Source organism: Pezoporus wallicus, unplaced genomic scaffold, assembly GCF_028554395.1.
Source record: "Pezoporus wallicus isolate ANWC-B61680 ecotype Strahan unplaced genomic scaffold, APGP_CSIRO_Pwel_v1 contig_5485, whole genome shotgun sequence".
NCBI classification, from domain to species: Eukaryota; Metazoa; Chordata; class Aves; order Psittaciformes; family Psittacidae; genus Pezoporus; species Pezoporus wallicus.
The window spans coordinates 134,943-155,138 of NW_026641550.1; the positions used below are offsets into that span (position 1 = coordinate 134,943).

The 20,196-nt window shown below is 55.3% G+C and overlaps 1 protein-coding gene across 2 annotated transcripts in view; it reads left to right on the plus strand.

Annotated features, from left to right (window-relative positions):
- AGAP3 (ArfGAP with GTPase domain, ankyrin repeat and PH domain 3) overlaps positions 1–20,196 on the plus strand; it is a 134,347-nt gene extending 114,151 nt beyond the window's left edge. For both annotated transcript variants that reach the window (XM_057424258.1, XM_057424257.1), the window contains exons 13-18: positions 3,001–3,162; positions 15,559–15,713; positions 16,241–16,331; positions 16,673–16,895; positions 18,338–18,593; positions 18,882–20,196. In XM_057424258.1, coding sequence (XP_057280241.1) covers positions 3,001–3,162; positions 15,559–15,713; positions 16,241–16,331; positions 16,673–16,895; positions 18,338–18,593; positions 18,882–19,109 — 1,115 coding nt within the window. In that variant the 3' untranslated portion in view covers positions 19,110–20,196. The remainder of the gene's footprint in view (positions 1–3,000; positions 3,163–15,558; positions 15,714–16,240; positions 16,332–16,672; positions 16,896–18,337; positions 18,594–18,881) is intronic.

Here is a 20,196-nt window from a genome sequence, read left to right on the forward strand (position 1 = left end):
TGAAACAAAATGGGTGCTGAGATGCTGCTGCTTCTTTCCATGACGTGGAGGGGTGAGATACCAGCTCAGTGCTAATTGCGTGTCTCGATCGCTGATGGCTGCTTGCCTGCTCTCAGGTCCCAGTGCACTGTTCAGGGCACTGAGCTGTGTGGGTTGATCCTGCCTTGCACTGCCCTGTGTTAGTGGTCTGCAGACACATCACAGGGAAGGGAAGGGCCCACAGCATATGAGGGACAACCAGCCCTGCTGTCCAAGGAGCAGCCTCACAGCCTGTCGCCCAGCTCACAGCTCACTGTGCCATCGCCATGTGCTGGCCAGGAGAGCAGCGATTTCATACCTCCTGGCATCTGTCTCCTGTCCACAGAACCACATGGGGCTGTCAAGCAAGAGCTGGGGCAGGCATAGTGCCTGGAGCAAAGTGTTGTCCCCAGGGAGATATCACACAGCTCCCTGGGCTCCTTTTGCCATCAGCTGGAGCAGCCCTGGGCAGCACACATGCCAGGCTGGCTCTCCGAGCTGCGTCCCTGCATAGCCAGCAGAAATGGGTTCACAGCATCACGAAGCAGAAGGTTTTTTGGGGGACAGGCAGTGCTTTCCATGCAGTGAGGAATGCAAAGCTGAACAGCGTGTCACCCCTCTGCTGCGGGGCTGAGCTGAGCCTAAGTAGGCGTGCCTCACACCCCAGCCTGAGCCCCACTGTGCAGCCCAGGTCTGAGTGCTCTGTTGTGTTTCCAGCTCTAAATGGTGGGGCAGGGTAAGGAATATTTATCTGCTCAGAGCAGACTTGTAGAGGGTGTCCTCACAGCTCCTAGGGACAGCTGCCTCCTCTAGTTGTGCCCTGGAGAGCACGTGGAAGAGGGATAGGATGGGCTGTATAGGTCATGTAGACATGCTGCAGCCTATTTTGTGTTTGTCCTTTATGAGAGGACTGCTGCAGCTCACGAGAGGAACCAGGCAGTGCCTGCAGAAGGATTCCCGTGGTGAGATGAGGACCTGGAAGTCCTTGTGTGGACCAGAGGAGCTTCCTGTCCTGCTGGGGAAGGAGGGAGAGCAAGCAATACATGCTCTTGTACAGGGAGTGTGTTTCATGTTCTGCCCCTGCCCCACTGCAGTCCCATCCCTATCCCACTGGCAGCCGTGGAGGACCGGATCTCTGTGGCTTTAGCTGCTGAGCAGTAAGAAGAGCAGGGATGTGAGTAATCTGTGGTCTGTGGAGCAGGAGGCATCATGCTCACCGCAGCCTGACAGTGCGTTGGTGGGAGCTGCAGAAACACACAAACCCTGAGCTGAGCCTGGAGAGGGGCAGGATGCCAGCAGTGCGTGGTTTGGCCCGGGGGGCATCCTGGTGAGCAGGTGGGCAGTAGAGGTAGGCTGGATGGATGCAGCATGTGTAGCCTCAGAAGAGAAAGTTCAGGTCCCCTGCGACATCCAGGCTGGGAGATGAAGGTGCCTCACACCTGCTCTAAGCCTAGCCCTGTTGAACGGTATCAGTAATTTATATTTATAAAACTGGAGTCTGATTTTATTAGATTTATCTCTCTTAATTGTCAAGGGTGAGCTATTTCCCTGTGGATAAATAGCAGCAGAAACACCGCACTGGTGTGTGTCAAATGTAGTAGAAATCAGAGGTGGAAGAGCTCTAGTACTGCATTCTCTCCTAGACTTGCGAGGGGGACATGGGCTGCATGCCAGACCTCTGCATGGGGCAGCTCCTGGCTGCTGCCTCTCCATCCCACTGATGGATGTTTATCTTGCCACACAGAGACAGACCAAGCCCCAGAAAGCCAGGCTTGACTGAACTGGGCTGAAGGGAGAGCAGAGGCGAGGCTGGAGCGGGAGAAGGACTTGCCATCTCTCAGGCAGTCCCCACTGCTGGAGGGTGCTGCCCTTGTTAGACACCGTGATTGCTTTCTTAATTTCAGGTGCCACGAAACATGGAAATTGGAGGTTAGGACTTGATGGGAGACACTGGGCTGTTGCAGAGAGGACAGCGAGCTGCCCAGGACAGAAGCAGGCGGGGAGCGGAGCCGCCGTACATGCCCTGTGGGTGGGTGGACACTGGAGAGGCAGGAGTGTATTTAGGAGAGGGTTAACAGTGCAGCGAGGGCTCCTGCGCCTCGTTGCCTTCCCCGGAGTCTGCATTTTTATGCTGATTGGAAGCCTGCGCTGTGTGTGCTGCTGAAATTGAATGTCAGGCTTTTGATTTTGTTGCTGGTCTCTAATGAAATTTGACATTTAATGGTGAGTGCAGCGGCAGCGTGTGTGTGTGTGATCGGAGCTTGATTAGCGCACTCTAATTGACAGTAATTAGGCAGCTCCCTGATTGTTTCTAATTCTGCTATTAATTGTAAGGAACAGTATGATTGAGGATAAATTTGGTGCGTTGCTGCTGGGGATGCAGCTTCTTCAGCTCCGTATCGGAAGCCTATTGAGACCATCATGCCTAGGTTCCTAAGTGTGGCAACCCCAGTCACCTCGTCTGGCAGAGAGATGCCGGGGGGGAATGATGCTTCTGCAGTGGCACTGCAGATCCTGGGACCTGGATCTGCGCCTGGGGGGACCAAGAGCACCTTCTTTGACTGTTCTTTCTCAAAATGCATGCATCACCCTGTGAGGACTCTGCGACTGAGCAGTACACACAGGGATGCACGCTGACGGGTTGGCATGTCAGGCTGCCCCCAGTGATGCCACTGTGCTTGTCCTGGCTACGTAGATGCCAGCGCTCTCTCTGTGTGATCATCCCGGGTGAATCTGGGATAATCACAATCCCATAGCTTGTCCAGCCTGACCCTGTCCTAGGTGCCTGCCAGCCCTGAGCTGGAGTAGGTGTAAGAGCTGCCCTATGTGATGGGGCTGAGCATGGTACTGTTCTGTTTCATGGGGCTGTGCATTTTGAGCCAGGCAGAGGACCGGGACTGCCTCCAGGACACTTGGTTGTCTGTAGAGAGACCAGACTGTCACTGTCCTGCTGTACATTACTTTCTCTATCTTTTTTCCCAGCTAATGGTACTGCCGATTCTCTCAGCTCCAGCCCAAACATTTCCAGTGCTGCCAGCCCGAAGCTGGAGCCGCCTCCATCACCGCATGCCAACAGGAAGAAGCATCGCAGGAAAAAGAGTACAGGGACGACTCGGCCTGATGGCCCCAGCACAGCAGCAGAAGGTAGGAAAGGCCTTCTGCCTGAGGCACTGGGCTCCCAGGAGTCCTGCCAGGGCTCATCAGGGACTGGGGGCTTGGAGCACACCTTATCCAAGCTGGCTTTGCTTAAGCAGGAAGGAGCAACCAGCCCCTCTTGATCACCTTCATTTCTCACCTGCAGCAGAAGCAGCACTGCCATCGTGCCCTTGACTGCATATACTATTAGTGGTAATAATAATTATAACTGTATTAGCAGATGTGAGAGCACACCATATAGTTAAGGTGTGCTTAACTATGCCTAAGGTGTGCAGACACTTTCTGTCACAAGCCTTTCTGTTTGCTTATAAATTTTCCAAACTTTTACTGTTTAAAAGAACTATGCTGGCTATCTGCCTCAATCCAAGGGTCTTTTGGAAAAGTTTATCTACTTCAGAAAACCAGTTGAAGATGTATACATTGTTTTGCCTATGCTGGAAGTACTGATGGTTTTTCTGTTGAGAGATTTTGGTGTCTCAGGGGTTTCTGAAGGGGGACCCAAGTCTTGGTAGGGAGCCTGAAAGACACAGGGAAGTGCATTTTGCTGTGAAAAGCCATGCAGATTTGTTCAGGTAGAGATGAGCCTGGCAACCACGTTCTCCAAAGCCTGCACCTGTGGTTAGCCTCTGTGGAAGAAGTGATCCTCAGCCTTTAGGATTTGACTTTATCCTCGGTCATCCTGTCCCACAGTACTCAGTGAGCTTTTGTAGTAAACCAAAATAAAGGTTTAATTCAGATGGCTAAAGGCAGGGGGAAGGGGGCTAAGTACAAGTATTCAAAACTAATGCTGCTGTAAACCAAACCAGAACATTTTAGCCTGCACAGTCATTAGCCTGTACCTAACAAAGTGTGTTGTGTCTGTCCTGGCATCCTGCTCCAAATCTCAGGTCAGCCTGTAGACCAGCAGCCCAGGTTGCCCATGGCAGAACAACTCTTCATATATTCTCTCTCTTAGAAACATCGCGGTGATGATCTGTGCAGGAGCTCAGCAGTTCTGTTTTTCAGACTTTTCTGTTGTAGTTATCTACAGCTGAAAACCACTGAGTTGGGGAAAGACTTCCCTTTTGCCATGGTTTATTCAAGTGTCTTGAGCGTCATTGGAGTCTCATGGAAAACATGGAAGTATTATCTGTATTTGTTAAAAACCTGATGCATTCTTCACTATGGGTATATGTTGACTCTTCAGATACACTACTGCTCTTCCTCATGTCAGCTCTCAGTTTCCAGTTCTCAGTCCAGTGCTTTGACAAAAAGAGAGACAAGTATTCTTTATCTGTCTGAAGAGTGGGATACCAAAGAGTAGAAAGACTTTGCATCTACATGTGAGGCTAAGAAAGCACATGCTAAAGTACTGTGTCCCATCCTGTAAATAATATTCCAAGAGAGTGTGTGAATACTGGAAATAGTTGTAAAGAAGGTCCCAAAACTGACTTGGGTCTGATGACTGTATTTATGATGTGGATGTTAAGGTATTCAGTTTACCAGAATGAAGACTGAGAAGCGAAGAACTGGTGTTTTCAGTGTTTACAGAGAAAGAAGTCTGGTCCTGAAAGGCTGGTGAGCATAGCTGATGGAGGTGTGAGGAGGTGCAGAGGCTGGGATCTCTAGTTACACAAAATTGAATACAATTTCTTAGTGGAAAAGGCAATTAAACGTGGGAACACTTTTATGAAGTAGTAATGAGGCCTAACTACTGCACAGAGTCTTAAAATTAAATTAGTTACTTTTCCACAAGCCACGTGCTATCCGGCCCCTGGCAGTGACAGAATTCACTGCTTTCTGTATCCAGGTGGGCAGGCCAGATGAGCGTCACACTCCTCTTTGGATGCCCAGTCCACTAATCCTTGAGCCACTCCACTTTCTGTCTTTTCATAGGGATTTTTTCAGGCACATGCTCACTCTGGCTGTCCTTCCCTGTTTAGCAATACCCTTGAAAGGCGGAGTGACCAACGCTGCACACAGCAACGATGTAGCATCATGTGATGTGTATAACAGCATCAGCATTTTTTCTGTTATTCCTTGCCCTGGTCCTTGAGTAGTGTTGTGGGCAGAGGTCTTGTGCTCTCTGCAGTGATATCCAGGCCCTGTCTCGGGTTGATACAGTTAATTTAGAGCCCTGTCAGGTGCTGAAGTAATGTAATTTTTTTCCTACAATGTGTATTACTTTGCATTTATCAACATGGAACTTCATTTGCCAGTGAACTGTCAGTTACTAAAGTTCATTTGTCACTGCACAGACCTTGCACATAGTTGCTCCTCCTGCTGCCAGAAAGAAGCCTCTGGCACCAGAACTGGGAGCAAGAAGAATACCTCCCCAGTGATGGGACACGTGGCAGTGGGCTGCTCAGCCTGCTCCAGTGCAGTGGTAGAAAGGGAGCAGCGAGGGGTTAGAAGAGCATAGCCAAGCAGAGGGGGCATCTGTGCTCTGCAGTCTAGCCTCTGTGTCTCCAGCTTGAATCCTGTCTTTCCAAGTCGCTGTGTCCACCTTCAGTTGGTGAATGGTTGCAGTACCCACTGTCTCAGCACCGTTATGCAGATGACAAGAGCGTGCTGCTCCCAGGCTCACATTGAGTCACAGTGGTTCCATGCATTGTGTTCCACATGGAGTATTGTACAGTGTTTTTTCTGGCTTTTTGGTTGGCTTTTCAAAAACTTACCTTGTATTTATTTTTCATGTCGTCTACTGTATTAGAAAACTGATCTGATGACAAAATTTAGCTTCCAAAGGCCCAGTCAGTTCTCTCATCCTCCCAGCTCTCCCTGCTTCAGCACTTCCTGGGGAAGCCAGGCTGTGTGTGCTGCGGGGCTGCAGGCAGCATCCATGCCAGTGGCACTGAGCTCCAAACTTGGTCCTGGTGTAGGCAGTATGATGTTTCAATAGCAAACAGCTGTATACCCTGTTCAGGGAGAGGGGGCATCTCTGTCTGGAAAGGGTCCTTGTACATCCCTGTGCTCAGTAGAAATTGCAGAGCTGAATCACGCACTCCTTTCCAGGCAGACGATCACTTGCCTGCCATAGGTCTGGTTGGCACTGGGTCTCCCTGCCTGTGGTGCCCTCCTTGGGCGATTCATTTTGTCTCTCCTGCTCCCAAGGGCTGATGTAGCTCAGGGCACGATGGCAGATCATCACCAGGACCAGGCAGCCCAGGGCAGATGCAGAGGAGTCTCTGGGACTGATGCTTGGGTTGTGCTTTATAACCACCGGGGAGAGCTCTGGACTGGAGTCACACCCAGGTCACTGTCCTGCCTGGCAGCCTGCAATAGGAGTGGAAGCTGGCAGCAAGCAAATAGGAGACAACGAGTCTGTGTGAGGTCCCACCCTGTGCCTTAATGGTCAGCAATTGGAAGCTGGGGCTGAGCAATACCCCACATCATGGGCGTAGCTGATAACTTATGTCATGGACTGGTGTCTGTAAGTATTCTTACTCTTCCTTGATCCTTTTGAACAGTTTCATCGGGTCTTTTTCACAGCAGGGTAATCTGAGCTTTTTGCTTTTGCATAGTCAACATGGTGAAAGTGTAAAAATCACTGTGCAGAGAGCAGGGCTGCCATGCTCTGTGGAAGAGCTGTCATCCCTTGCGGTGCTCATCCCACTGTCGAGGGTGCAGCATCTTGGGAGGAGCGTGGGGGAAACATGGGCTGCGTTGTCCATTATTAGTTCACACCAGCATGGCCATGATGGCGTGGGGAGCACCACTGCTGGGACCCCCAAAGTCTTCTACCAGGAGATCTCAGCAGCTGCCTCAGGCCAGGCATAGTGTCGGGCTCAGCCCTTGGTCACAGCATCTCTCCCAGTCAGGCGCAGAGTGTGGAGGAGCAGAGGGCAGCCCAAGGCTTGGGCTTCAGCCAGGCTGCCTTCAGATGGCCCCAGTCCATGCCTGTGTGTGCAGGGCACGAGCACCTCAGGTTAGCATCCTGGGAAAGTTGGTGAGGTCTGGGGATAAATTGCCATCAGTTTATCTCATTTAGGAGGTAATCAGAGCCAGGGACGTGCAGAGCAATTGAATCTTAGTTGTTCTGAAGTATCATAAATCAAACGAGCTGTTGCTTTTTTACATGGGCTCATGTTAAAGAGAGCGCAGTGTCAGGTTGCTAGGGAGCATCAGCAAACTATGGCAAGCGTGGTATTGGGTTGCCGGGGATGTCACCAAACCAGAGAGTGCGGCTTAGGCTGTCAGGGAGCACCCACAGGCTGGCAAACGTGGTGTCAGGCTGTCAGGGTATATCACAGCAGCCCCGGGAAGCGCTCGTCACCATGGCGGTGGGGTTGCAGCATCAGCCTGCAGGGACCATCGGGGAAGTGTGCTGGACCAAAACGCTTCTGTGGTCAGCAGTGCTCTGTCCTGCCACAGACAAGCCCAGAGCCCCCATGGCAGCCATGCCTATGTGCCTGGGACCCCTGTCTCCTGCTGCGGGCATCCCAGAGGTCTGTGGGGGGAGCCCTCTGTCATGTCTGACACAGGAGCACCTTCACGACGCTCCCTACGCCAGCATCCCCATGGCTGCCAGAGCTCCGGGGATAATGAACTTCTCATGTGCTTAAAGAGTGATGCAGGGTGCATGGCGAGAAGCTGACAGCCCCTTAATGTGCTTCTCAGTGGCGGCCAAACGACGCGGTTTTGTCTTTGTTTTTTAGTTTTAAAACCCACGGGAAATTGATGGCCAGTAAAGAGTTGTGTTGGGGCGATGTGCGTGATTAATACCAACTGTCAGGGGCTGTTGGAGGCCGATCTCGGCGAGCTGGGAGTGTGAGGCTGAGCTGCGCTTACCAGATTGCTGGGGATTCCAGCTGCTATTGCTCAGCTCCCGCCTGCCCCACGCAGCTTGTGTCACCCGTGCGCTTCCTTCCACCAAGCCTCTTAATTCAGTGCTAACAAGTCAGTCCTGCTCGGTACAGACCCCACCAGCTCCTTGCTCCATCCTGGCGGGGTGAAAGCAGCCTCTGCATGGGTATTGCCCCACCACAGCGGATCCACCATCTCTGTCAGCTCCACACCCCCCTTGTTCTGTGGTTCCTGGGAACCCTGTAGAGCTCTGTGTTGCCCCTCAGAGACCCCTGTGTACACACCCGTAACGCTGCTGGTGTGTCTTGGAGCAAGCACACTATGAAGCCTGTGCTGTCCATGACCTCCCTCCTGTGCAAGCAGCACCACCCACATGCCCTCAGTGCATACACGTACCCTGCACAGCGCTTCTGCTGCCCCCCCAGCCCCACTGCATCACAGGCACACGCTGCACCCATGTGACATTTTCCCCCCAAACAAAGAGAAATGGCACTCTTGCTTCCTTGCGTTGACCCCCCCCCTGCACCTCACAGTGTACCTCAGGAGCACCTTCTCTTCCTGACACGCAGGCTCAGCTGGCTTTACTATCCTTCCCCACACGTGCGTGCCCATGTTTGTACCCCACAGCGTGTCCTGTGTGGTATGGTTGCTGCTCAGAGCCCTCCCCTCCTTGTCCCACATGTCCCCGCAGGCAGAGCAGGCAGCATGGGGTGGTGGGAATGTGCCAGCTCAGCTTGGGACACTCTGGGGTCTGGGGGCACTGGGACAGAAAGCGCTGTGGGGTCTCCATAGCAATGTTCTTGCTGCAGCTCTCCTGGCGGCTTGTCACTGTGAAGGGGGCCTGTCCCCGTTGCACTAATACAGGTTAGGAATATTGGGTTTAATGATCTGCAAAATGAGGAGGCAGCGAGCTGACATTTACGAATGGTGCTGCATCCTTCTCTTCCCAGATGCCTGCTAATTTGTTGATATCCCGAACACCTCATAATGATGTGGTACAGTGGCAGCTTGCAAACAAGCATCCAGAGGCTGGGGGGCCCACTGGCTACCCTGCTCGTGGACACTCTCCACAGGCTCAACAGCAAGAGTGGAGCTGTGGGCCAGGGACTCCTTCACCAAGGGCAGGACCAGCCCTTGGCTCCTTGCCATGCACCCCATACACTGGAAGCATCGCCCCACCTCCTCCCTGTGTGACCATCCCCTCACCAGGGCATTCAGAGGCACCTCTGCTACGCCAGCTTGAAGAGGGAGAAAGGATGGGAGCAGAAAGGGAGAGACTGGATGTGACTGAGAGCCAGGGGAGAGTGGAGGTGAAAGAGGAGACTTGTGCTGCAAGAGCAGGGCATGGCTCAGTTTGAGCTCTGCTTCTCCCTTTGCTGATGTTGAGTAGGATCCTGCTCCTAGACTTGCTGGGATGCAGGGAAAGGTGTCCCACACTGTCCTGTGTGCAGGGCAGGATGTCTGTGGAGAAGGAGGAGGTGGAAAGTGCCACTCCCTGGACTCCACGTTGAGGTCCCTGCAGTGGGGTGCCTGGTCTGGCCTCTTCTGCATTGATGCAGTGTGCAGTCTGAGCCCTTCAGGGAGCAGGACAGATCCCTGCACCCAGCCGTGTGCTGAAGCTACCATGCTCTTAGCCACCTCACTGTACCACTTCTGCACAAAGCTGCGCTTCCTCCCACTGAGAGCAGAGAAGGCCACTCCGGGACACCACTGCTTCCCTGCTTCCCTTCCTCCCCTTCCGGTTTCTCCTCTCCAACACAGAATCACAGACTGGTTTGGATTGGAAGGGACCTTAAAGCCCATCCAGTTCCACCCCCCTGCCACGGGCAGGGACACCTTCCACTAGACCAGCTTGCTCCAAGTCCCATCCAGCCTGGCCTTGAACACTGCCAGGGATGGGGCAGCCACAGCTTCTCTGGGCAACCTGTGCCAGGGCCTCACCACCCTCACAGGGAAGAATCTTCTGCTGCTCCCACAGGTGACAGGGATGGATCCATTGGTCTGCTGGCCATCTCAGCTCCATGGCACCTGTAGGCAGAGATCTCTGTTCCACCCTGCTTCTTGGTGGGGCTCTTCCCTTCCCCTCATCTCTCACTGTGCTGGTTCCTGGCAGTGCATGCAGGATGTCTCCTTTCTCCCATCTCTTGCCGGTCTTGTGGTGCTCATCTCTCGGCCCTGAGGAGATGGCTCCTCCCAAGGGCATTTTGCTGGTGGTGGGGGCTGCGGGCTGCCCGCTTCTGCAGCACTGCAGGCCAGTGAAGGCTGATCGCTGCACAAGGGCTGGTCACCTCGCTGCAGTTGCTGCAGGAGTCCTGGAGCCCACTCAGAGTGGTGACTCAGTTGCTGGGGGGGTGTGAGTGCAGCACAGCCCGGGCCCTTCCTGGCCGCTGTGCAGTGCCCTCGCTAATTTTGCTCTCATTTGGAGCACTCCTTGCTGGGCGGCGTTGGAGCTGGGTCAGGGGGTTAACGCCCATTAGCAGAGCCGGCTCACACCGAACTCTGCTCAGCAACTCTTCACGGAGCTCAGTCTTTAAAACATCATCAAAAAATCATCAAGAGAGAGAGAGACAAGTGCGTTCATTTCCACTGCCCACTAATTCTAATGGAGCTGCCATAATGGACTCCCACCAGCACGCCTGCAGGCAGCTGCAGGGCCAGGGAGACGGGCTCTGCCTTCTGGCCCTGGGATAGCCCCTCTGCCCCAGGGCAGCTGGAAAGGGCTTCCCACTCCTGTAGGAGTGGCTTCCTCTGGGACCTTAGCCCTGTCAAGTATGAGGTGGTGAGCTCTGGGGCTTTCTGGCTACCCTGGCCACCAGGAAGGAGCCTGTGCCCTGTGTGGTGCAGGGAAAGGTGTTGTGCCAGCTCTGCTTCAATACAGGTAGTCCAAATCCTTTTGCCCATGTAACCTCTTTGTGCTGCCCTTTCATCTGGCCAGAAATGCCCCTGACACATCAGAAATCTGTGCTTCTCCCCTGAAAAATCTGAGAAAGCCCCATACGTTCCCTAAAGCTGTGACTTGAGTCTGATGCAACTTGTATGGCCCCCCAGGGAGCTTAGGAGCTCATTCCAGACCATCTAAGAAGCTGGGTGTCACACCATTTGAAGCTGCTCTGAGTCCTCAATTCGCTGCCCAGCTCTGCTAAACCCTGTGTGTGAATCTGATGGCATGATCCTGCAGCTCCCACTCTCCTGCCATAGCTGTGCTGTGCTCAAGCCTCCAAAGAGGTCTGGCCCTGCAGTGCCGTCCTATGTTGCTGCAGAGAAAGAGGTAGTGATTTTGCTTGCAAAAGAAGACTTAGTGTGGAAGAAAAGCTGTCGTCCTTTGTTAGCTCTTCCCAGGCTTTGCTGAGAGCAACAGGCCCTTTGTTCAGAGTAAAGCTGGAATCCAGGAGGCACAAAGGAGGAAAGGGAATGGAGGTCCTGTCGCCTGCAGAACTGCCGCTAGGGCTTTCGTTTAACTGGGATGGGTGCCAGGGCTGGGACCAGGCAGCCCCATGGCTCCAGAATGCCCCTAACCTGTGACAGTGGGAAAGCCCATCTGTGTGGGGTTGGACCACCAGAAATCTTGCTGTTTGCCAACGTTAGGTGTGGGCAGCCCAGCAGGGACAGAGCACGGGGAAGCTGCCAGCCCATCCTCTGTGAGCATCCTGAGCTGGGGGACACATGGTAAGTACCTGCATGGGAGCCCTGGGGCAGGCAGGCACTGCAGGGCAGGCATTTGCTGCCACATCCCTGCTGGGAAGCGCATTGGGCAGGAAGGCTTGGGCTGGGATTCCTGCGTGTTTGGTGGGGAGGTACTCAGCAAGTGAGAGAAAGGAACAAGGGTGGTGGCGTCATGTGAGCCTATGGCAGGAATCCTCAGCATATCCTAGGGACTGTGCTGACCTGCTTGCTGTTGTTTCAGTGGCAGCAGAAGCAGCTCATCAGCGGGGAGCACTTGAAGTGCATCCATTCTTCCCAGGTCCAGCTGGCTTGACGGGGCTCTGCAACACACTGACAACAGCCACAGGTCACACAGACCAAGGATGGGGGAGATTTAAGGAGAACAAGGACTGGTCTGATATATCTGATATATTGGGGTGCCCCAGGAGTGATTTTGTTGGTGGCTGTTCCAACGGTGTGGCCTGATCCAAGATCTGAGAACTGCAAACACTCCCTCAAGCACCTGGGCAGTCACAGTCCCCCGAGGAAGAAATGCCACTTTCTCCTTCCTGGCTATGAATGCTTTGCTCTGGGCAGCAGTCAGTTCTGCAGCTGCCAGGGTCCTGCTCTCTTGTAGCCTCCTGTAGTGACAGAAGGAACTGTCGCTCACTCAGCCCCTGGACTGCAGATCCCAGTCACAGGTTGGGATGGTGGAAGAGGTGAGGGCTGCTGCTGGCTCATGAGAGGGCTGGAGCAGAGCAGCACTGGCAGATCCAGCTGAGTGCTGTGGTAGCAGGATCCTGTATCTCCTGACTGCAGTTGCCATCAGTGGCTGGGTGCTCCCTGCCCATATTCAGGGTCTGGCAGCATGCACAAAGAGGGTGGTGCCCGAGAGCCAAGGTGAATAAGGACTGTTCTCCCACTATTCAGAAGTTACCAGCTGTGTATTTTGTAAGAATCTTGGGTTTGAGCTGGGATTTGGTGTCCTTGGAACCTCCACAGCTCAGGGTCTGGGGCACGTTGCCTGCAGGGAGCTCCCCAGAGTGGGGACTGTGGGGTCCCTTCCATGGTTGAGAGCCAGAGGAAAGAGCAGAGTGGTGTCCCAGTTAGGCAAGTGCATCACAGAGAGAGGAAGAGTCCAGCAGCATGACTCAGCCCAACTTCCAGTTTTGTCATCCTCCTGATCATAGAATCATAGAACGGTTTGGGTTGGAAGGGACCTTCAGAGGTCACCTAGCTCAGCCTTCTGCAGTGAGCAGGGACATCTTCAGCAGGGTGAGCTCATGCCCTAGAGTTTCTCATTTCCAGCAGAAGAAAGGCAGTTGCAGACATCTTTCCCCAGAGCAGAAGCTCCAGGCGGATTCTAGGGTGAAATGAGTGAAACAGCCTCCCCTTCCTATCTGGAAAAGGCAAGCCAGCTAGCACTTCACCTGGGGAGCCCTTCATCCTGGAGTCATTCCATCCTCCCAAGAGTCTGCTGGTGTGGAGACCAAGCTTACTTCCTGCACCAGTCCATTTCATCAGTGCTGATTATCTCCAGGCCCCCATGGCTGCTGCTGGGATCTGTGCAGGGCACACCATGGAGTGCTCTCAGCAGTGGCAAAGGGCAGGCATCTTTCCAACCAGCTGTCACTCACACTTTTAACCCCCGTGAATTGCAAGATCCTGAGCCTGCTGTGCGAGTAGCATGGCACTCCCCACCATGGCACAGTAGCAGGAGCAGCATTTTCCCCTCAGGTTGTTCTGGGGTAAGCAGCTGTGTGTGACAGAGATAGGGTTGGGTGCTGTGCCCGGTACTTGTTAATGCAGGTGGTGGTGCCTGCAAAGGAAGTGGGAGCCTGGAAAGAGCACTTGCAAGGGAGGAAGGGCTGTGCTCCCACCACCCCCACCGGAGCTGTCTTTCCTCAAGGAGACTTCCCGTGGCTGCACCCATTTTTGGGGAGTGTTTGTGGACAGCCTTGCTCTGCTGCTGCCAAGCAGCCCAGCAGCAGCTGAGGTTGGCCATGCCCTTGGTGGGACCCCGCTGCTGGCCTCTGCACCCGTTCCTCAGCTCTGCTGGGATGCTGTGGGCTGCAGCAGGTTCCTCAGTCATTGCCCTCCTGCTGCTTCCCTCTGCAGTGAGAGACTCCTCAGATGCAGCTTGTGGGGGGAGTCAGGCATAGGAAGGGACCTCTTCCACTCTCCTCCCCACGTCTGCCCCACCAGACATGGGACCCTGCCAGGCTCGAGGCCAGCACAGTTCTGCCTTGCTGCAGACCAGGCTGGGCCCCTCGGCCTCCTTGCTGTCTCTGGAGCAGTGCAGTTGACTCCCTGCTTTTAATAGAGAGCTGGGAAGGCACATTATGGAGATGAGGGTGTTATTTGCATAACGCTAATTAGGTAATTACAAATCATTTTGCTATGAGCTGAAGCGTGTGCTGTGACATAACGTTTATTAGTCATTCCATTCAGGCCCCGCTTAGTTAAGTCATTTACTGCACTAACTACTGAAGTTGGCAATAAAAGGTAAATGCTGGTGCTTGGGTGCAAAGCTGAGACAGGGCACCCCATGTAGGTCTGAGGCTCATGGCATGGTCTGGCAGAGCAGAGCCAGTCCCAACAGCCCACATGAAGAACAGTGAGAGCAGTAGCCAGAGGGGAAGACCACATTTTAAGCCTTGGTTTTCAGCAGACTTGTGGTTGTTCTGGGGCTGTTTTCTTAGGTGCAAAGGACCTGAGGTGCTTTCACATGTTTTCACTGTCCCCTGTCTCTCTCTGCTGGCTCTGCTGTTCAGCTCAGGGGTGCCCGTGCTCTGACACCCTCCCTGGAAACCTACCATCCAGCCTGTTTTTGTAGGGTGCTGACACTTCCATTTGTACCCAGCCTCTGAGCGCCTGGCTGAGCAACTCCTGGGGCTCACCAGAAGTGCCTTCTGAAGACCGAAAGTTGAGAATTTGCCCCCAGAAAACTGCTTTAACATTGAGGCTGTATCTTCTGGGGTTGCTTGCAGGGCACAGATGTCAGTGCTGTGCAGAGGAGCAGCTGAGGCACCTGAGGAGAAGGTCGCCTGGCCCTGTGCTCCTAGGCACTCTGCCCTGTGCATGTCCCTGCTGCCATCCACATGCCTCATGGAAACAGCTCTGCTTGGCCGGCTTCCAGGGACCCCTGTGGCCACCAGCTTCCCAGGTTTGGGAGCCAGAGGCTGCCTGCCCAGCAGGTCACTGAGAGCTGCCAGTGCTGAGGAGGCATGACTCTTGCCTCTCTGTGGCTCCTGCTTGGGTCTCTGAGACTTAATGCTCCTCTATGGGAAAATGGCGGCTGTGCCCTGTTGTGTGGGTCCATGGAGTGCTCAGGCACTGAGGGCTTTCCGAGCAGCATCCGTGCCCTGCTGTGCTCCTCAGCTGGTGATGATGCCCCTTCTTGATGCACAGGCCAATGAAGAGGTGCCTTTGAGGCCACCACAAAGACCACTCTTTGGCAGGCACCAAGCACTTTGTGGGCCCTTGGGGGATGATGCGGCTGCTTGGGGCTCTTAGCTCTGCAGAGGAACTGATTTCACTGTTCAAGAGGTCAGCAGCTTTCTCCAAGAGTGGGACATAGAGGGCATGGAGAGCAGGGCACAAGCAGCTTCCTGGTGCCACAGTCTCCTGTGCACCTCTTGACTGAGATGGTGGGTGAATGAGGCTGTGGATGTTCATATGCTGAAGGAAGGACAAGCCCACGCTGGTGGAGCTGGCATGTAGGGAGCTGTGTAAGCAGCAGGAGGTACGGGCTGGCACTGAGCTCTGGTTCCTCCCTCCACACCCTTGCTACCTGTGCTTCCCTGTCCTGCATCCTGGGAGCACCACTGCCAGTGACCCTTCCCATGTGTGGTCACTGTGGTGTCTCACAGGGATCAACCTCTGTGCTCACACCCTGCAAGGCCAGCAGGCCTCCACCTTCCTTGACCCTTGTCATGACACACCTTTCTTTTCCAGAACCAGATGAGCCATTTGAGTTCATTATCGTTTCCCTGACGGGCCAGACATGGCTCTTTGAGGCCTCAACGTCAGAAGAGCGAGAGCTTTGGGTCCAGGCCATTGAGAGCCAGATCCTGGCCAGCCTGCAGGGCTGTGAGAGCAGCAAAAACAAGGTAAGAGGCCCCAGCTGAGTTCTGGTTTGTTCCCTCCTCTCTGGCATCTGCTTTGCTGCATCCATCCCTGTCCCAACCTTCCCTCTCCTTGCAGGCTGGATCCCACACAGATCCCTTTGCTCCCAGTCAGGTTGAATCCTGTCCCTGGGACTGTGCTGCTCGCCACTGGGTTTTCTGTCACCTCTCTGTCCTTTATCCAGCCTGGCTCTGGCCCCACCGAGCTCCCTGCCACCCACCAGGATGGGATCCTGTGCTCTCCGCTTCTTCCTTGTACAGCTTTACGCTTTCATTCCCCTTCTGGCTCACCATTCCCTGTTCTGGCACATACCTGGCTATGAACTGATGTTCCCTCCAGACCCTGTTCTCTGCATTCCCATGCTCGAACCCCTCCTGCACCAGAGCCTGTGGGGTGCCTGCGGGAGCGAGGTGCTGGCAGCTCCCCAGCGGGCTCTTGGGGTGCTGATGAGAGGACACATAGTGGGGTGGTTGGCCTTTAGTAAATGGGGTTTCCATGCATTTGATTTCAGGCTCGGCTGGGCAGCCAGAGCGATGCACAAGCCATGCAGGCCGTCCGCACCGCCCGTGGGAACAGCTTCTGTGTGGACTGTGATGCACCGAGTAAGAAATGCTGCACTGGGAAGTGGGGCTGCTCACCCGGGGAGGAGGACTCCATCCCAGCCACATCCTCTCCTGCCCCAAAGAGACCTGGTCCATGGGGCTGTCTCATTCTCTCCTGCAGTGTACCATTCATCAGGGATGGGATACTGCCCATCCTGTCACGCTGGTCTGTGGTCCCCTACTGACCATACTGTGGTCCTTGTCTCCGTGCTGCTAGGGCACTGGGCTGGGAAGGGATCTTGGGGGGAGGTGCCTGCAAAGATGGGTCTGCTGGATCATAAAAGAGGGGTTGCTGAGTCAATGCTGGTATTAACTCTCCCCTCTGATCTTGCTGCCTTCAGACCCGGACTGGGCAAGTCTCAACCTGGGTTCCCTTATGTGCATTGAGTGCTCTGGGATCCATCGCAACCTGGGCACCCACCTGTCCCGTGTGCGCTCCTTGGACCTGGACGACTGGCCTAGCGAGCTTCTCATGGTCATGACAGCCATCGGCAACGCCCTGGCCAATGCTGTCTGGGAAGGAACCGTGGAAGGCTACCCCAAGCCCACCCCGGAGAGCAGTCGGTAAGGGAGATGGGGACCTGTGGAGCTGCTTCTCAGACAGACACACCAGGAGGCTTGAGGGCACCACAGGAGTTCGGGGGCAGCCATTCAGTCAGACAGAGAGGTGGGCAGGAACCCCAGAGGTACTCCAGTGTTCGGGGTCCTGACTGCTCTCTGGGCACTGGAGGCCTCTCCCACTGTCCTGGCGGGCCAGCGCAGGACTTCATGGCCAGCCATGGCCATGCGGTGACTGCCGGAGCCGCGGCTGACTGCAAAGCAGAAAGGGTTAATAGAGATGGCTTGGCAGCGTTGTATGGGTCTCAAGGGTGCGTCCCTTTCAGGCCCTTGTCTGTGCCTATCGGAGCGACTCTCCTGTCACTCATCCCAACAAGAGCCCATTCTGCAGCTTATCAACGGATAAGAGCGGGTCAGGGGGCGGCAGGAGTGAGCATGCTCCGCGCAGGGCATTGATGGCCGCCCGCCAGATGCAGATGGATAGAATGGCAGCAGATAGCAGCAGCACGGCACACATCGATCCGCCTGGCCCCGCAGCCCCAGGCGGGACGGACGCTGCCGCAGCCTTTGTTTGCACCAGGCGAGACGGCAGCAGTGATAACGTGCCTCCCGTGGCACTGGGCTGCCGAGTGTGGCAGCTAACCTTTTCCTGCTGCCGGCCGTGGCCCACACATGAACACGGGACAGGGACAGTCCCTGCGCTGCCACGCAGTGGGCACACAGGAGAGTGTGTAGGGGCACTAGCACAGAGATGTGGGTGTCCCTTTGCACAGTGATAAGTGTGAGGTCTGGGGTAGAAGAGAGGAGTCAGGAGAGACCTTAAAGCAGCTTCAAGTGCTAAATGGGCCCACAGGAAAGCTGGAGAGGGGCTTTGAGGAGGGCCTGTAGGGATAGGACAAGAGAGAATGGCTTTAAACTGACAAGAGGAGAGGTTTAGATTGGATCTGAGGAAGTTCTTCCCTGTGAGGGTGGTGAGGCCCTGGCACAGGTTGCCCAGAGAAGCTGTGGCTGCCCCATCCCTGGCAGTGTTCAAGGCCAGGCCAGGCCAGGGGCTTGGAGCAACCTGGTCTAGTGGAAGGTGTCCCTGCCCCTGGCAGGGGGTTGGAACTGGATGGGCTTTAAAGTCCCTTCCAATCCAAACTGTTCTGGGATTTGTGACGCTTCTGCTGTATATGCATGGATGTAAACACGCAGCATACATAAGGGAGCTATAAGGAGGTACAGAAAGACAAGTGTGTGCTGGGCCTGTGTCTGGAGCAGACCCCCAGTGACAGCCGTGTCATGGAGTGCACATCAGCGAGGTGTCAGCAGCAGGGACACACACAAGGCACACGTGTGTGTGACAAATGCTCACTGCTAACATGGCAGTGCTGGTATGCATGCCCCTTGGCACATGAGGCCCAGGCAGGTCGGCCCACCTGTGATAATGACAGTGTCCCATCTGGCAGGGAGGAGAAGGAGCGCTGGATCCGGGCCAAGTATGAGCAGAAGCTGTTCCTGGCTCCGCTGCCCCAGTCGGACATCCCGCTGGGGCAGCAGCTGCTGCGGGCTGTGGTAGAGGATGACCTGCGCCTCGTGGTGACGCTGCTTGCCCATGGCACCAAGGAGGAAGTGAACGAGACCTACGGGGATGGAGATGGGCGCACAGCATTGCATCTCTCCTGCGCTATGGCCAATGTGGTCTTCACGCAGTTGCTCATCTGGGTAAGACCGGACCCCGCAGCCTCCACCACGGCACTTCTGGCCTTATCCCAGTGCTTCCCCCCTGCAGCACCTCCCTGCTCCAAGGTTTCGGGACTCCCCTCATCCATCCCTCTCCTGCAGGTTGCCCCACATGCCCCCTGGCACTGCCTGCCCACCCTCCCATATCCCCCTCCCTGCCCGCTGCAGTGCCACAAAGCCCTTCTGCCTCTACTTATGCTCTTGCTGTGCCACCCTAGTGCCCATGGGGCCACAGGGTGCCGCTGACCGGCTGCTTTCTCTCCTGCACAGTACGGGGTGGACGTGAAGAGCCGGGACGCTCGGGGCCTGACCCCGCTGGCCTACGCCCGGCGAGCTGGCAGCCAGGAGTGCATCGACATCCTGCTGCAGCACGGATGCCCCAGCGACAGTGCCGTCACCACTCTGACCCCCAGCCTGCCCCGCCGCAACACCAATGCCAACAACAATGCCTGCACTGTGGTGCCAGCTGAGCTCAGCTCCAGCCCCAGTGCTGTGTAGCTCCTGCTCACTGTACGGGGCACCTTCCAGCCCTGCCGGGGGACCAGGGCCACAGGAATGGGTCTGCGGGCAGCACAGCTGGGCCACCTGCTGCGCGTGCCCCTCACTGGGACCGCTGTTCTGGCTGGGAAGGGGCCAGGGAGCCAGCAGCCTGCTCCTCTGTGCCGGTTTCTGTGGGCTCTCCCCATGCACCTGCAGGGAGGACGAGATGGGGCTGTGCAGACCCAGCACTGTCAGCTTGCAGGGGTTTCCCTCACAGTCACTGGGCTGGGGGCTCCAGTACACCCTGTTCTCATGACCGGTACAGGGGGAGGAGAGGCAGCTTCTCTGTGCCCCCCACCACACACACATGTAGATAATACAAGGGCTGACGGCAGTTGAGGTGTGCAGCCCTCCTCTGCACAGCCGGTACTGGGGAGGGTGACTGCTGCACCAGCTCTCCCGAACAGTTTGGGCTCTCCCCTCCTGCCCTCCCACCCTTGTTGGCCTTGCTGTGCCCCCTTGGTGCCATGGGGAAGTGGGGGGCAGCAGGAGGTGCCTGTTTGTCCACTACACCCGTGCTCCTCTCTGCTTCTGGCCGGGGCAAAGAGGGATCCACTCGCTGTACCGCTCCGCACATGCTGATGCAAAGGGCTCATCTCCCATGCAGCCCCAGGACAAAGGCCTGCATCCTCCCTGGTGACCTAGAGCAGGAGGAGGATGGTCATCCCAGGATCCCCAGCTGTGTCTGTCTGTCTGTAGAGTCACTGTCCTTCCAGGTTCAAGCCCCAAAGCCATACACGGTGTCTCCATCAGAGCATCCCCTCTGGCTCCCGCTGCTGCCCAGGCGGGGCTGGTCTCCGGCTGAGCAAGATGAGAGTGGAGACGAGCGTCTCCCTTTGGTTTTGGGCTAAGCCTGCAGCTGAGCGCTGGAACCCCAAGGCTTTGGACGCTGCTGTGGAACGTCTCTGTCACTTGTGTATAAAATGTACATTGGAAATATTTATATGGACACTCTGTATATACTGTTTCTTCGCCATGAGTTGCCCTGTGTGTGTTATCTGCAGCCAAGGAGATAAAGACCAATAAAGCAACCCACCTACTGCCA